Source organism: Gavia stellata, chromosome Z (genome assembly GCF_030936135.1).
Source record: "Gavia stellata isolate bGavSte3 chromosome Z, bGavSte3.hap2, whole genome shotgun sequence".
In the NCBI taxonomy this organism is placed as follows: Eukaryota; Metazoa; Chordata; class Aves; order Gaviiformes; family Gaviidae; genus Gavia; species Gavia stellata.
Window position 1 is genome coordinate 41,321,361 of NC_082637.1, and position 17,048 is coordinate 41,338,408.

A 17,048-nucleotide genomic window follows, 5' to 3' on the forward strand; every position below is an offset into this window, starting at 1 on the left:
AGCAAGGAAGAGTTCATGGCTGGATTTTAGTGTACTGAAGGTCTACAGTGCCAGCAGAAGCATCTTGTTTTGCCTTCTAAAGTTTTGACCTTCATGCATCTTTCGTACTGCTAATAGTGCTTGCAGGAGCCCATAATTTGTGATTGCAATACATATTCTCCGTATTTAGGAAATGCTGTAGTGGTTTTTGGTTGCAGAGATCTGCATAGCTTTAGTATCCTGCAAACACTGCAACATATTTTAATTGTTCTTTATAACATATGTATTTGTCAATGGCATGAACACTTCTTCTAATGGTTTAAGATGAAGGACTTCATTTCCTCCAAAGAAACTCCAAAACTCATGCTTGTTCTTTCCCTGGGTAATCATATTTTAGTTTTAATATCTGTCAGGACTTTAGAGTTATCACTCTTCTTTAATAGAATGCTCATTCTAAAGTAACTAATAATATAAAATAAGCTATTATGTAGAAATTTACATGTATTTAAATCTATGTTTTGTTAAATGTTTCCACTAAAATTATGTATTACTTTCTAGAGAGTTTAAGTTTACATTTTCTGTGAGTTTTTCTTTTTTCTTTTTTTATATAGGATTGTAACTAGAAACTGATACCATTTTCTCTTCCTGTTTCAGACTAGAAGATGAATAATCTTTCCTTTAGTGAACTGTGTTGCCTGTTCTGTTGTCCGCCGTGCCCAGGGAAAATTGCGTCCAAACTGGCATTCTTACCTCCTGATCCCACATACACACTGATGTGTGATGAAAGTGGTAGTCGCTGGACTTTACATCTCTCAGAGAGAGCAGACTGGCAGTATTCTTCGAGAGAGAAAGATGCTATTGAGTGCTTCATGACTAGAACAAGTAAAGGTAACAGGATTGCCTGTATGTTTGTGCGTTGCTCGCCTAACGCCAAGTATACTTTGCTCTTCTCACATGGAAATGCTGTTGACCTAGGTCAGATGAGCAGCTTTTACATAGGACTGGGTTCACGGATTAATTGCAACATATTCTCATATGATTATTCTGGATATGGTGCAAGCTCTGGAAAGCCAACAGAGAAGAATCTGTATGCTGACATTGATGCTGCTTGGGTGGCTCTTAGGACAAGGTAAGACGTTAGTTGCCATTTTTCTTTTACAGTGTTCTTTTCAAATAGTTGTACTTAATCTGCATTGGTAGTTTAAACAGAAATGCTCTATTTTAGGATTAATGGATTCATATCCAAGCTGACTGGTGGTGCCTTATGCTGAAGGCATTGTCAGTATTGAGCAGGATCAGTATGTAGTACTAATATACTAGAAAAATTGAAATGGGTTGAAATTTAATAAGGTGTGTTTCAGTCTTGAATGCTTAGTAGATAAACCTTGTTATCACAGTCTGGGATCTTCTCAGTTGGAAATCTCTGAAGGCAGGAAAAAACCTATAATAATTGATTCCCCAGTAACTGAGCCACCAGTGTGATATGGGTGAAAGAAAATGCAGGCTGGTTTTTCAGATAATTCCATCACCTACTTTTTTAATAGGGAGGGGCAGTGGAAAAGCTGTTATAAGAGAACCTGGTGAGACTCTGTTTGGATTTCTGTATGGTGTGCAGACTATCTTTGTTTTAGAATTCAGACTAGCAGCTACAGTATTTCCAAAGATAGCTTTCTATATAAAACAAAAAGATATTTTTATCTTAGCAAAATGTGATGTGTGGGAGAGGTTGTAATTGATCTGTGTAAATACATTATGGTGGGAACAAAAACCAGGAATTTGAATCAGTGGTGTTAGCTCAAATAGATTAAAACTGGACAAGGAAAGAAATGCAAATTGGAAAGATGTTTCAGCAATTTCTGTGTTCTAAGCCTCTGGGTTTAGGGAGATAAAATAGTAAGATGAAAGACTCTGGAGACATTCTCTGATACAGGTAGGAATTAACAGGCACCAAATAAATGCAGCACTGAAAACCTACTTAAATTTGAGAGCATTTTCCACCATGGTTTGTTCCATTTAGAGCAATATTCTTCTTGTGTTACAAGTACCCAAACTACAAAAAGATAATTTTTTTAAATACTATGTGATCATAAGAATAGATGTTCACCAAAAAAACTCCCATTATATTGCGTATTTTGCACCAGAAAGCTGTGAAAACCTGAATTTAATGTAGAGCAGCATATTATGATTCGATCATTGCAACTTGAGCATACTGTTTAATATATCAGAGATGTGACTTAGTGTAAGGGCATGTGTAAAGACACTTTAAATCCTGGAGCCTGGTAGTTGTCACAGTGAATTTAGAACTTGATCAATGTAATATTAGCTATTTTCCTATTACTTTGGAGCGGATTATCCCTTTTCAGTGTTTTAAATACACATACCGTCTTGCATTTCTTTTACATTACAACAAAGGTGTGATATTTCTTTTTAAAGAAGCGTATTTTATTCATATATTAAGTAGGGGGAATGCTTATTATCATAAACCTCATACAACCACAGGGGACAAGTGTTCAGCCTCATATATTCAAAAACATGCGTACTGTGTTGTTAGATTAGGTTTTGGCATTTCTTTTGATTACAGTGGAAAGTTGAGCTATAACTAGACATCTGTTATGTAAGCCAAGAGCTGCAACAGGTGCACTGGTGACCATGGTTTGTAGTTGATAGGTCATCTGGAAGATAGCTACTTGGTGAAATACCCAGTAACATTGACTAGAACCCTAATATGGTTTGTGAACAATGTGGAAGACAGTCTGAATTGTTTAAATGTACCAGAAAATGGAAGAGAACTAGATCGTGAAACTAATTGTTTGTTTATGTCAGTTTACAGGCTCTGTTTTATGAACCAGTTCGTAATTATTGTTTCTTCCCCTGCTGATGAATTTCTGGTTGAAAACCTAAAAGGAAATGTGATTGCAACTTGAATTCTTGCCTGCATTCTTGAACAATGCATAGTGTACCTTCCCTAATGAAATAAGATTGTTCATTATAATATCCCATCTGAATATGCCCTTTGCTGAACAGACACTGTCAGGGGGAACTCAACATACTTCATCTATCTGCCTTTCCCTCTTCCATTCAGGAATGACCTCACCTCAATCCTATTACTTGCTATCTGCATTTAGATTCTCCTTTAGAAAAACATAATTCTGCAGAGTGTATAGAGCTTGGATTGGTTTGCTCAACTTGCAGATCTCACAAACATGAACTGAATTTTTTCCATTGCTTAAAAAGTGGTTGTTATTACTAGTTTCCACTGTGGTACTTTCAAAAACTTTCCAATTGGCACACCTGGTCTTGTCCTTGTATCTGAATGCTGACTGTAGCAGGGAGAAGTTCAGCACATGACTCTGGATATACTGGCTCACACAGTTTGGTTACCAGTCCATGGTGTTCTCTTGAGCCTTGAGACTGTGCTCAGCTGTGTTTAAACACTTGATGAGTATCTAGACTAGAATGGAGCCTTTGAGCATTTGCTGCAGCATTGATTCACTTTTCTAGCATAGCCTGTTCTGTCAGTGTTACACTGGCACCATCTTTAACGTTTTATAGTGTAAGTGTTCTGCAAAAACAAATTAATTCAGTGGATTGTTTGCAGGATGGATACAAGTATAGCTGTAACTCCTTTGAAATTCATGTTGATGGGATGAGAGAAGAAAGAGATCCTAGGCTCTTAGACTCTGCCTCAGATTGTGGTCGGATGAAGAAAAGAATGGAGGAATTACCTTTGGAGGTGGTTGATCACAGCCACCCCCAGCTCCCTGCATTCCCTGTTCTGAGAAATGAGATCATAGAACTCAGCATTAAAAGGTGTTTCTCGGTTAGTTGGAATGCTGGTGTGGACTTCACTGTACAGTCAACACAGCTGCTTGCGGTGAAGACATGTTAGTGTGTTAAGTTTCATATCTCGTAAGGACAATCCAGATGGTCATCTGTAAATTCGTACAACTATCCAGTGGGGACTGGACACCTAGGATAGTATGGAACTAGTATTGAGGGTAACGGTAAGGTTGGTCCAACCCCACTTTCTTAAAAGTGGTTGGTGTAAGGGTATGTGAATATTGTCATTCATGTAAATGAATACAGAAAGCTAATTTGGCAGCAGATCAGAAGAGGTAAACAGCAGATGCGGATTCTGAATTGTGTCCCTATTCTTTACCTGCTTTGAGTATTTTAATAGGAAGCAGTAGCTATGCATGTGGATGCTGACTGTGGAAGAAGGCAAGGTGATTCACTGCCATCACGTTTGGGAAAGTTGCACATTATTGCATATTCATGTGCATGGGACTATATAAAAGCTGCAAGTGCGAACATTCTTTTTCTGACTGTCATAACTACAAAGTGCTGAAATGCCAAGAGTCATTTTGGGATACGCCTATTTTCTGCTGTCCTGGTCTCTGAAGGCCTTTGATGGCACCCTAGCAAGGGTGGAAAGGTTTAACCAGCCCTAGGCAAATGTAGGGCAAGTGGCACTCATTCAGAAACCTGAAGACTTGCCAGAGTTGCCTCATGACCAAATTTACCTTTAAGAAGCCAAACAACCTTTTCATTGTTGCTTATCGTGGACTGTATAGTAATTGATGGGTAGATATCACTGTAAGACTGATGTGTCAGAGTGGACAGAATGTCCATAATTTGAACAGGCTGATACAGGAATAGTATCAAATCTATTTGGATGTTGGCTGAAAGTGTTCTTTTGAGAATTCACAAATTACTTACTTTTTTTCATTCAGAAGTAGGGGTTTTTTTGCTGGAAGATGAGGTGCCTTAACTTTTTAATATATGGAGAGAAACTGAGCTTTTATTTAAATTGATAGGGAAAAGTAGCTCAATTTATTGTGAAGAGAAATCTTCTGCCAATAAAATAAATGAACCAGTAGCATTGTAAGGTTTAGAAAAGGCCAAACCATCATGAGAGAGGCAGAGGAGGTACAGTTTGTTGATTACTACATGCATGGTCAATGGGCTTGCCTCTTATAAAACATAGTTCCCTTTGTCTTCTAGCAATGTTACCTCTTGTATACATGAGAAGGGGAGTGGGCATCTGAGTTGAGGAAGAGCTGTATGCTCATGAATTTTATTCATGGCCTGGAATGTTGATAGTTAAAGGTGTGGAGGATGTTCATGCCCTTCATGTTCTGCAATTTGCAGTTGTAATTTAATGTATTATGTGTGTGATGACAAAAGGTTCTGAAATGTGCAATGAAATTTCCCTCAGGATGTTCCCCCTTGTTCCTTGTGCCCAAGCGCTGCTGTCAGTTGGTTAAATGCACTGTGTTGCAATAGCTTCACAAACAGTAGCTTCTTTAGGGCATCATTAGTGGGAGCCTGAGAGGTACTATTGAAAAGGTACCTCTCTAAGGTTGATTTTACTGATACTTTATTTTATTCTTGTAAAGTGAGCAAGTCTTCTAGATTAACAGCAGTAGTTCAGAACTAAAAAGATAGGTTGCTTTCTGTCTCCCTTGGGTATATCAAGGGCAAAATGGCAGGTACTCTAAGAGCCTGCAAGTATAGTGTGGTAATTTCAGCTGGTATTTTGTTGTTAAAGGTAACTGAAGTTTAAAATAAACCAAAAACCATTCATTGCAGCATTTTTTAGTTTGCATATTGCACATCATGGTAATGTGATGTATATCCAATGAAAATGCATAATATGATGAATATCCAATGTAAGTGCTGTATGATGTATATCCAATTAAAGTCTTCAAGGTAAGGTCAGACAGGCCTTTGAACAACCTGATTTAGTGAAAGATGTTCCTGCATATTGCAGAGGGCTGGACTATATCATCTCCCAACCCAAACAGTTCTATGATTCTATGAAAAGAAAAAAAGGAGGAGAGAGGGGTGGAAAAGAGGTGGACTGCCACTAAGATATGTGTGTAGTGAAATTTGGAAAAGGTCTTGTTACAGAGACAGAAACGTAAAGAAAACAGTGGAAGAGTTTCTGCTACAGCACATTGTGAAGTTTGTTACAAGGGGGAAAAAAAGAATATTTCATTGCTGTTTAGCAGTTCTTTTCCTGCTAGAAGCTGAAAATACCAGGCAGGAGTGTTCAGGGTTGCCTCTTTTACAAGAGACCATGTCTATCTGATCAGCATATGCAGGCTCACAGAAGAGGATACTGGCTTCGTTAGTCACCCTATGTTAGCTTGGGCCCTGATTCTAGGGAGTGCTCTGATGGTACAGTTACAATGATTTATTGGCTTGCTCCTTCCTTTAACCCACCAGTGGCATGTAATTTTTTGCCTGGCCCTGAAGACAGCCGGCACAAAGAAGCAGAAAAGTAGTTGCTGCCCTACTCCCAGAAGAGATTTATTTAGTTTTCTAAACTAGTTGGTGAAGCCCAGTGAGGGGCAACGTGTGGCTGAAGATGTAAATAGGAAAGTGGTTCTGTTCTGACAGACAATAGTGTTTACAATACTCCTATGATCAATGTAATGAGCTTTCAAAGATATCAACAGTTTTACAGCATGTCTTTGACCTCTTGTCAGCAGAACAGCTACTTGCACCATATGGCTCTAACTGTCACAATCCCCTTCCTCAGGATGGCCTGTAATTCTAAGGCACTGATTAAGAGAACAGTACTACTGCCACTTTTTCTCTTGAACTGACACTTCCTCATTTGGGAGACCAGGTGTGTAGTGAACTAATAATTTTCTACCAAACTTCTTGGAGTTTACAGGACTGTCAAAAGGAGGAGTAGATGAATTTTATGACTAGGAACTTACCAACAGCTATCTTTTCAAGAATTCTTCCATTTTAGATTAGAAAGCGATACTTTTGGGAGAGAGGAACTGAGGGATAATTGGGCTCTTCCTTCTTCCCCAATTTTTTCAGAAGCCTGTTCAAGAGGAGAGGGAAGACTGGAGAGAGACACAGCAAATGTTGTTCTCTGGTTCCAAGCTACTTGTTTTATTTTTTTAAGTGAGAATATTCAAAAGTCTGACTTCTTTGAACCACCACTTCTGGTGATTGGCCTCACTATTTTAGTTTCCAGACTGTGAAACAAATAGTTTCTGGTGGTGCTGTGAAGGCTGTATGTTTGGCTGTGATGGAGAAAAGATTACATTAATCCAAATATAGTAAATGCTTTTCTTGGATTAATTTTGTAGCTGTTATTTAGCTATCTTTAGGCTGAAAGCTTTGGATCCAAAAATAGGGGGAAGAATAATGAGAAAGAGGAGAACATATGCTCCAAAATATACTTTTAAGTTTTGCTTTAAATTTCTGTGAAATGGCCTGCATCGTGTAGAACTCAATACCTGAGGAAATGTGAGTGTGATAATTTACATAGCTCTCAAAAAAACCTTGCAATGTCATAACATGCTGTGCAAACTCCATGCCATACTAATGATGCAAAGTGTCAGGTATTAATGTGGGTTTTGTTCAGATTGTATGAATGGGATAGAAGACCATACTGTACTTTCAGAATGGACAAATGTGATTTGAATTATTTTGAATTGGGAGATTAATTGCAAAAGGACAGGTGCTAGGCTGTTCTCAGGTGTTTCAGAAGAGATACAGAAATAGTGAAGACCGTTCATTTGTTTTGGTTTCAAAGCTTTAATTTATTGTTTTTTTGTGTGTTGGAATTTTGAGAAAATCTTTGTTCCTCAGAATGTTTGAATTTTTTTACTCTCTGAGAACTGTTGTGAGGTGGAGGGCTTGCCTGTAGTTCTAGGCTGATGATTGAATCTTAGTGCTTTAGAACTCTTAATTTGATTATGATCCTAGAAACTCTTTCTAGGAAATGCTGATAGTAATTAAGTAGTCATGGTACGGGTGGATTCGATGAATCTATCTGTGCTAATACTTCTACAGCTTTTATGTTTCACTCTAGCAGAACACAATTTAAATAGATGAATAGTTAAACAGACAATGTTAGCTGTGAACAGGGGATTTTAGCCCCAATTTTAAAAAGCTTACTGGGGTGCCTAATAAGTTCTGCTGATGATGCTTACATTTTAGTAATACTTAGATGTGATTTTGTTTTTCTTGAAATCTTCCTAGATTTTTTTTTTAATTAACTGTTTGTTACATACTGTAATGCAACACACAGGACATGTTTTCTGGCTTATTGAAAAGTAATTGTAGATTTTTATTTTTTGTTGGTTGGTAATTTGAATGTCTTGCTACATGTGAAACATTTTTTTTCTAATGTTTCTGATTTTGATACTTTTAGACTTTACTGTAAATTTTAGTGTTTGGCGACCTATACAGTTACCATACAGTTGTTTAGCCATATTTACAAGATACTGGACAATTTTTCATTACCTCTGTTTCCCTGGCGTTACTGGACATATGTGAAATGTACTAATTTGAGAATTCCTTTGTGGGTATGGGTGTTGTTATCTAGCTTTGACTATTGTAGAAGAGGTAATGGTTGCACTTTCCTTCTCTTCAACTGAAAACAGTTGGTTGTCAGTCCTTTTAGGATTATAGTCAGTTGGCAAACGTTAAACTTAGCTCATGCTGTTCCAGAGCGGTGTTAGGCTAGTCTGCTCTAACTCAGAAAGCTGAACAAGCTTCTGATAATACATGAGAACAATGTTTGGGGAGGGTTTTTTTCTGTAATGCAGTGCAGTATATCTTCCTATTTAAGGTACTTACTTGGAAAAGGAAGGTAAACAAAGGTACCCAGGTAGATACACTTTTGCAGTATGAACCTGTACTAAGAGTACTTCGTTAGTATAGATCAATGTATCAGCAGCTCACTTCTGCTGTGGGCACTGTTCTTGCCAGCGTAACATTCTGCTTAGAGGCTTATCCAGTGTTACTTGGGAATCAGTTTCTCTTTGTATCCACACTAATGCAGAAAAATATATTAGATCTGACTTGTATAAGAGTTAACTATGACTCTTTTGTTTACCTCAGTTAATTACAGAAAAAAATAGTGTTTTCATCTTACTGGGAGGGAGGCTTTGACTTTAATTTTGTAGTGCTTTATTGGGCTGTCTTAATTGGGGGTTAGGTTGGGTATTCCTCTTGCTAGCTTGCATGTCAAATCAACTGTGATAAGAAGGAAGCATCTCAGCTGTTATAGAATGCATAATATTCTGACCACTGGCTGTATGGACATGCTTTAGGTCCCACTAAATTGTTGAGCAATGTTACCAACTTGCAGTTTTAATCAGGTGTCATAAGAGTAAAGCCGACCAAATTTTTGCAAATTTGACTATGCTCCACTAGATGATAACCATAGAGCTTGTAAGGCTCTAATCAGTTTTATGTTGTAGGTCCACTGGAGTTAGCAGTAAAGGCATTCAACAACTCACAACTGTGTTCACAAATCCATATTTAAAAAAATAAACCCATAATTCAGTATCATTCAGGCATAACGCAAGAAAAATTACTGCAAATACAGAGTAAGTAATTGTCCCTTTAAGTCAGGAACGTTATAGAATATACTTGCTTATTCTTCTACCAGCTCCTGTTTCATAGTTTATCCTCTTCAGGAAATTTTCATCTTCAGAAATGCTTTTTTTGCCTTGCTGTGTAGTTGCAGTTTTGTCTGTTTCACTTTATATGCCACTTTTGTTAACACTTTTAATTTTCTAGGTATGGAATCCGCCCTGAAAATGTGATTATATATGGCCAGAGTATAGGAACAGTACCATCTGTGGATCTTGCTGCTAGGTATGAAAGTGCTGCTGTAATTCTTCATTCTCCACTGACATCAGGAATGCGAGTAGCTTTTCCTGATACAAAGAAGACCTATTGCTTTGATGCATTCCCAAAGTAAGTTGTAGCATATTTTTATTCTGCATGCATTTTTCTCTATTACAGAAGTTTTAGACTAGGGAAACAAGTATACGGCAAATTCTCTGAAATTTCTTTCAAAGGTTTAGAAAAAACCTTAGTTGGAGAAAAATCAGAGTGAATAACAACAATTTGATTTAAGGAGTTTACAGAACTTTGTAAATCATCTAGGGTTTTCACATCTCTAATCATTTCAGTGGGTATCTGTTAAAGAAGTGATTAGTTTTCCTATATGTAACCCCTGATATTACTAATTCTAACAAGCAGTGCTAGTCCAGTGAATTGTTAATCTGTGTAACTGTGAACAAAGTCTTTTGCATATGTTTCTCTAAGTAGCAAAGACTGGAAAACTAAGTAGACCTTAACTGAGGAAGATTCTTGTCATGTATTTCAGAACTATGCCACTAGTTGGCCATTACAAACTGGTACACTTGTCTTAAAGAATTACTTGTATTTTGAGCATCAAACTACAAAGGCTTTTTTTCCCCATAGATGGTCAATCTTTAAGTGCTAAAATTCTTTCAGTTCTGACAAGCACTCTTTTACTGAAAAACTCTGAAGTCATATTTTGATCAGTCCAGTGACTTTTTTTTTTTAAGTGAACATGGTAATGAAGACCACTTTTAGATGGATTGCTCTGTTACTGGATCCTAATAGTTTCCCGTAGTGTTTTTCCTTTCTGTGTGGCTTTACATGTGCTACTGTAATGGCTTCCAGGGTGTTGGTAAGATCTAATTTTCTAACAATTTAAATAACTTCAGAATTAAGTCATTAAAACTACAATGTTTAATTAAAAAGTGCAATTGACAGTCTGGTCCTTCAAAAAGACTTAATAAAGCTCACTGTGTTCATAGATACAATCTTTTTCTTACAGCATTGACAAAATTTCTAAAATAACATCTCCTGTGTTGTTAATCCATGGGACTGAAGATGAAGTAATTGACTTTTCACACGGCCTAGTGTTATACGACCTCTGCCAGAAACCTGTAGAACCACTGTGGGTAGAAGGAGCGGGCCATAATGATGTAGAACTCTATGGACAGTACCTTGAAAGATTAAAACAGTTTGTGTCACAGGAATTGGTGAACTTGTAATTTTCTTTGTATATTTACATGCTTTTTCATTTCACTGCAGAACTGCATGCCTTGATAAATACATAACATAAAACCTGAAGGTTGTGTTTTCAAATCATCTTGGTTGCCTTCATTAAATGTACAGGTAATGATTTGTCAACATAATTAATGAAGGTTTCAATGCCAGTATTAAAACTGGAATTACATGATCATGCAGTCAAGCTTGGCAGTTCATATTACTTTGTGTGAGGTTTTTTCTTAGATGTACAAAAAAAATCACAAGGAGTACTGTATGAAATTTTAATTATATAAAATCAAATGCTGTAAAAGTGTTGCCAAATGCTTTAGCATATCAAAAAAAGTTTATAAATATTTTTTAAACATCTCAAAATGTACTGTGACTTACTCTGTTGCACAGGTGTAAATTAAAAACCAGACTTCTAAGCAGTTGTTCTGTAAAAATGGAATAGCCATGAAATTTGAGCAAATATTAATGTATGTAACAAGAATAGACAGTCACTGGAAATGACCCATGCCCTGTTATAGGGGGAGGGGGTCAAAAATAGATCTCTCTTTCCGTATTTTCTGTATCTTTTGTGCTTAGTTTTACTTTAGTAGTTTTGTTCTTGTGTTGTCCCTTACCTTTCAGGTTAAACAAATTTACCTACTTATCCTCTCAGCAGGCCTAATCTTGCCAAAAAAAATGCCACAAGTTATCATTGTTGTAACATAAATGTAATTCACATAATTGCTACTGAAGCCACCAAGTACTTCATTGAAACCAGTAAGACTTTTAGAACAACATAGTTTTAAACATTGATTGTGTAGAGATGCAGTATTTCATTAGAAAGAACCTGCAAGTTTCTCCAACTTTGTACTAAACAATTTGCAAGTTTGCAGTTGTCTGATCAGGCTTACTTTTGGAAGTGTAAAAGCTTATTGTTTTTTGAGTATTGTATGGAAATTTTACTAATTGTGCCTGGATGGAGTGGGAGGAGGGTCAAGAAGAGAATGTTGACGTTTTTCTATTAACTCGTAGTAAAATAAACTTTGTAAGTTGCCTTTCCCTTGAATGCATTTTGCTTGAATAAAACTATGAAAAATAAACTTAATTATATGTAGCCTATTTGTAAACAAAGTACTATTCCAAAAATACACTGTGCTTCTAATTTTAAGGCCTTATGTAGTTTAATTGTTCTGCTTGTTTTTTGTGATTGAGACTATTGTATACTTAAATGTAGCTTCAAGTATTGTGAAAACTTTGGTTAAGATGTGTTGATTAACAGTAAACAATATTCCACACATTTGCTGTTGTTCTTCTCATTTTTTTAAAAAGAAATAGCAACAGTTGCTTGTGATTATCAAAATAATAAGCAACTCCCCATTTACTCTAGGAAATCTGAGAACTAAAGCAGTAACCCATTGTTACAAATCATCAGCACACTTCTTTATCAGCAGCTACTGCTCTGATCATCTTCCCACCCCATGCCTCGTCTTACTTTCTGCTGTTCAGCGTACAGGTTTTCTGCTGCAGAACTACTTAGAAACGTTCTTCTGTAATGAATTTCAGTTCAGCTTCCTTTGAAATCATGAGTGACTTCTTGTCTTGTGCTTGTTGGTTTGTTAATTGAATAGAAAGAAACTTGAATTTGTTCTCAAGCAACTGGGTTCTTGCTTGCCTTTTCGATCAAGTATGCTTCAATGTGTTCTGAACTTCAGATTAGTATTCAGGCACAATAATATTAGACTTAAAGATTTTAATCCTTTGCAATTGGAAGTGTGCGTAAATAGATACATAACTCAGCTTTATTACATCCTACTGTATAGATGGTTTGATTTCATTTTCTTGCTACTTTCCAGCCACTATCTCCAATATAGATGGAAATCATTACCTTTAAGTGTTTAAGTGCTTTCTTTGTGATGAATGAAGTCCATTTTGAGAGTCCTCTCCAGAAATTCACAAATAAAGAATGTAGAACTGCAATAAGTGATTGGCTGATAGTACTCCAAGTTGCAGGCAAATTATCAAGTGTCATCAGGAGAACTGTCTGATTGTGCTAGGGAATATTATGGCAGCCTGTGATTGAAAAGACAGAAGAAGTGGCATAGCAGTTTTGCTGCTTTTGTTTCTGTGTTTTGTTGAAGCAGAACAAAAGGCCTGACTAACAGTGTTTTGTTTTCAGTACATGCAGCTGTGTTGGATTACACTGGTGAGTAAAGGTTCTGGTCTCTTTGGGATCACTAATGCATGGTTAATTATTGCCAGTTTGTTCTGATTTGTATTTTACATCTAGATTTTTCAGACAAGTTGTTTACTGAAGGAATTAAAATTGGGTTTAGGCACAGCCTAGCTTGTACTGAGAATTGTATTATGGCAACAAGCTTGTTACCGACATAAAGCAACTCTGAGCTATTCCAGCTAGGAGGAAAACATTTGACATGGTGGCTGTCTTGTCCTTAAACCATCATTTTTATGAAATTGACAATGGGCTGTTGTTTTTTTTGTTATAAATGCAATTGTCTCAGGATAAATGAGTTGATTCAGCATTCATTAACAAAACAATGTCTGTATTTTAGGGAAAAAGAAAAGACCATTTTGTGAACTACGTGGTCTCATTCAATTTTATTTTTTTTTCTTGAAGAGAAAAATATTTGACAGTAAACTGTCTTTTTCAGTTCTGGAAACCTTGGCAAATCAAGTTAAAACCAACTTCATCTATGTAGAATATGAGATTACCTTCTAAAGGTGGGGTCTTCTGGGACATGTTTTGCTGTCTCACATTCTCAGATACACATTAAAAAACAATAAAAACCCTCCCCTCTCTTTACTGTCTGCTTATGGCAGCAAAGAATTCTAGTGTATGTTCAGTTAGCTACTCTTATTGACTGATTTCAAACTTGCTTTTCTTTTCAAGCTTTCTTTTTTTAGTGAAAAAAAAGTATGTTTACTTTTGGGTTCTTTTAAGTGGATGACATGCAGCAGGGCTAGCTACTTGGTACCTCTCACTATGGAATATTGCAGATCCTACAGATAGACTTTCTTCTCTCTATACAATAGGCATTGTTAATATTTTAAAGACAAAAATAAGGAAAATAGTGTTTGAGAACCAGAAGAAAAAGCATTGTGTGTAATTAGGGGGCTGATCATTTGAAAGCAGCTTTGCAGAAAAGGAGTTGGGGACCCTGGTGGACAAGAAGCTGACAATGAGCCAGCAATGCATCCTTACAGGAAAGAAGACCAACAGCATCCTGGGTTGCATTAGGCAGAGACTTGCCAGCAGGTCAAGGGAGGTGATCCTTCCCCCTCCTCTCCGCACTGTGAGCGGAGATACATCTGGAGTGCTGGGTCTAGTTCTGGGCTCTCCAGTGTAAGGAAGATATGGATATACTGGACCAAGTCCAGTGTAGGGCCACAGCCATGACTGAAGTACTGGAGCATCTGGCTGAGAGAGCTGGGGTTATTCAGCCTGGAGAAGAAAAGGTTCAGGAGGACCTTAACTGTGTGTGTGAGTATCTGAGGGAGGGAGGGAGTGGAGATAGCTAGACCTCTCAGTACAGCCCACTGAGAGGACAACAACCAATGAGCACGCACTGAAAAAGAGGAAATCTGATGTGAATACCAGAAAACAACTTTTTCTGGAACTGACTCTGGAGGTCCCGTCTCCACAGATATTCAGAACCCAGCTGAGCACAGCCCTGCAGAACCTGCTGTAGCTGACCCTGCTCTGAGCACAAGAGTTGGACTAGATGACCTCAAGGGGTCCCTTTCAACCTCAGCCATTCTGTAGCTTTGTTAGAAGTTAGTGTGAAAACCCATTGAGCTTAAGTAGCACTGGATTGAAATTTCAGCATGAAATAGCCTTAGAACTCTTAACACATGGAACTTCTTAACCAATTTGCATTGAGAGAATATTAATTGTAAAACAGCCGTAGAAAGAAACAATGTTTCCCTGTGAAGAAATTCCATTGTATTATGATGATAATAAATTCTACACTATACCTCCTCCTTCCCTTTTTTTTTTCCTAAATTTATTTATTTCTCATGTAAGACCTTGTGCTGGTTTTGGCTGGGATAGGGTTAACTTTCTTCATAGCAGCTAGTATGGGGCTGTGTTTTGGATTGTATGGGGCTGTGTTTTGGATTTGGGCTGGAAACAATGTTGATAAAGCAGGAATGTTTTAGTTACTGCTGAGCAGGGCTCACACAGCACCAAGGCCTTTTCTGCTCCTCACCCCACCCCACCAGTGAGTGGGCTGGGGGTGCACGGGAAGTTGGGAGGGGACACAGCCGGGACAGCTGTCCCCAACTGACCAAAGGGATATTCCATACCATATGGCATCATGCTCAGTATATAAACTAGGGGGAGGAAGAAGGAAGGTGGGGACATTCGGAGTAATGGCGTTTGTCTTCCCGAGCAACTGCTACGCGTGATAGAGCCCTGCTTCCCTGCAGATAGCTGAACACCTGCCTGCCGACGGGAAGTGGTGAATGAATTCCTTCTTTCGCTTTGCTTCTCCGCGCGGTGTTTTTTGCTCTACCTATTAAACTGTTTTTATCTCAGCCCATGAGTTTTCTCACTTTTACTCTTCTGGTTCTCTCCCCCATCCCACCTGGGGGGAGTGAGTGAGCGGCTGTGTGGTGCTTAGTTGCCAGCTGGGGTTAAACCACGACAGACCTCTTGCTCTTTCTTTCCGTGAAAGGAAGTAAAATTCTAGCATCTTTCTGGGAAAATGGCAAGGAATATGCTTTAAGAAAGAAGACTATATAAAAGAAATGTTCTTAAAAACTGATTACTCAGCCAGTGAGGAAGGGACCAACCTTAAAAAAAAGTGTCTCAGCATCAACTTCTCCCTAGAGGTATTAGTAAGGTATCTTAGTCTAATATTCTATTTCAAAATAATTATATAAAAATAATTATAAATCCTCAAAAGGGTTTTGTTGCCTAGAAGAGGTTTTGTGGTTGGTAAATGAGGCATCATACAAATGGATGTAATTTTAACGTTTCATTTTCAAATTTTTTTCGCTTACAGAGGACAAACAGTTTTCTAGCCGTCAGCACTGAAGAGAAGACATGGAAGAGAGATTGTTGAAGATAGATAGTAAATTTACCTTCCTATTATGCTAGAAGCTCTGTGCATCTCAAGTAGGTTGCTGTTCCCCTGTCTCCTCCTAGAGCATAGGGTATATGCATATGAATGGAATCAGGCTCTCATATTGGGACATTTTTTCCTTACAAAGCCACAAACATTTTTGCCCGAAATTTTCTTCTAGAGTCACGTAAAGAGTGGTTTTACTATATTGTTCTAAAACAGAATTATGCCAAAGATCCAAATGAGTCTTAGGCTAGAACAGTATTTTAAGATATTTGATCAATAACTCATCTGGTACCTTGAAGACTTGCACTGGCAGTGCAAGTCTTTCTCAAGCATCGCAAAGGTTCTTGGTTGGGCAAGTCATCTGCTTTTAAAGATCATACAGTCTAAGTACACTTTAAATATAAAAGGGTTGTAAGCCATCCTAAGGAGAGCAAGGAGATTGTGGACTCAAAATCACGAGCAGCTTTGTCAGAGCATTACTGATTTGGAGGCACATACGATGCATTGTGATTTTGCACCAAATCTTGGTAAAAATAAGTTTGCTAGGTCCATTTGGTAGATGCTGCACACTATTTGGAACAAGAACAGAATTGTGCTGGTCACTGGTTTGAAATGGCCTCTCAGGATGGTGCTATTTTGTTATATTAATGGTGATGTTTTAATTCCTTAGAAGCACATTCACAAAAGATTGGGATAATAAAACCTAAGTGCTGACAAGAGGCGTTGTGGGTTTCAGACCTTTCTGCTACCCAAGATGGCATGTGATAGTGCTAAATATATGGTTTACATCTTTATTTAGTATTTGGCCAACTCTTTTTTAGCATGCTGTACAGAGAAGGGCAAAGAATTGCATGGTTTACTTACCAGAATTATGTTTGTGTTCTAGTACCATTTATAGTTAGCAACAAGCTTGAATAAAAGTCAATACCTGTCAGAGGTTTTGTGGCCACTCAAGTGGTGTAACACACACCTTATACTTGGCGCCAGAACAGCAGTACAGATAAAGAATACAGTTTTGAAAAAGTGTGTGAGTTCCTGTTGTAGAACCCAGCACTCTCTCAGTTTGCCCATCATAGCAGGTGTGTAATAGATAACCTGTCATTCTGTCATTTATGATTCCTAAACAAAAAGAATTGG

At 37.7% G+C, this 17,048-nt stretch overlaps 1 protein-coding gene across 2 annotated transcripts; it reads left to right on the forward strand.

Annotated features, from left to right (window-relative positions):
• Positions 1-640: 640 nt before the first annotated feature.
• On the forward strand, positions 641-12,092 carry ABHD17B (abhydrolase domain containing 17B, depalmitoylase). 2 transcript variants are annotated; one of them, XM_059833669.1, is made up of 4 exons: positions 641-867; positions 955-1,108; positions 9,541-9,720; positions 10,616-12,092. In XM_059833669.1, exons 1-4 carry the CDS (start codon positions 642-644, stop codon positions 10,833-10,835), a joined length of 780 nt encoding a protein of 259 aa, XP_059689652.1. In that variant the 5' UTR covers position 641; the 3' UTR covers positions 10,836-12,092. The 2 variants fall into 2 exon arrangements, with proteins under 2 accessions (XP_059689652.1, XP_009805445.1); XM_009807143.2 differs by having other exon boundaries at positions 641-1,108.
• Positions 12,093-17,048: the final 4,956 nt, after the last annotated feature.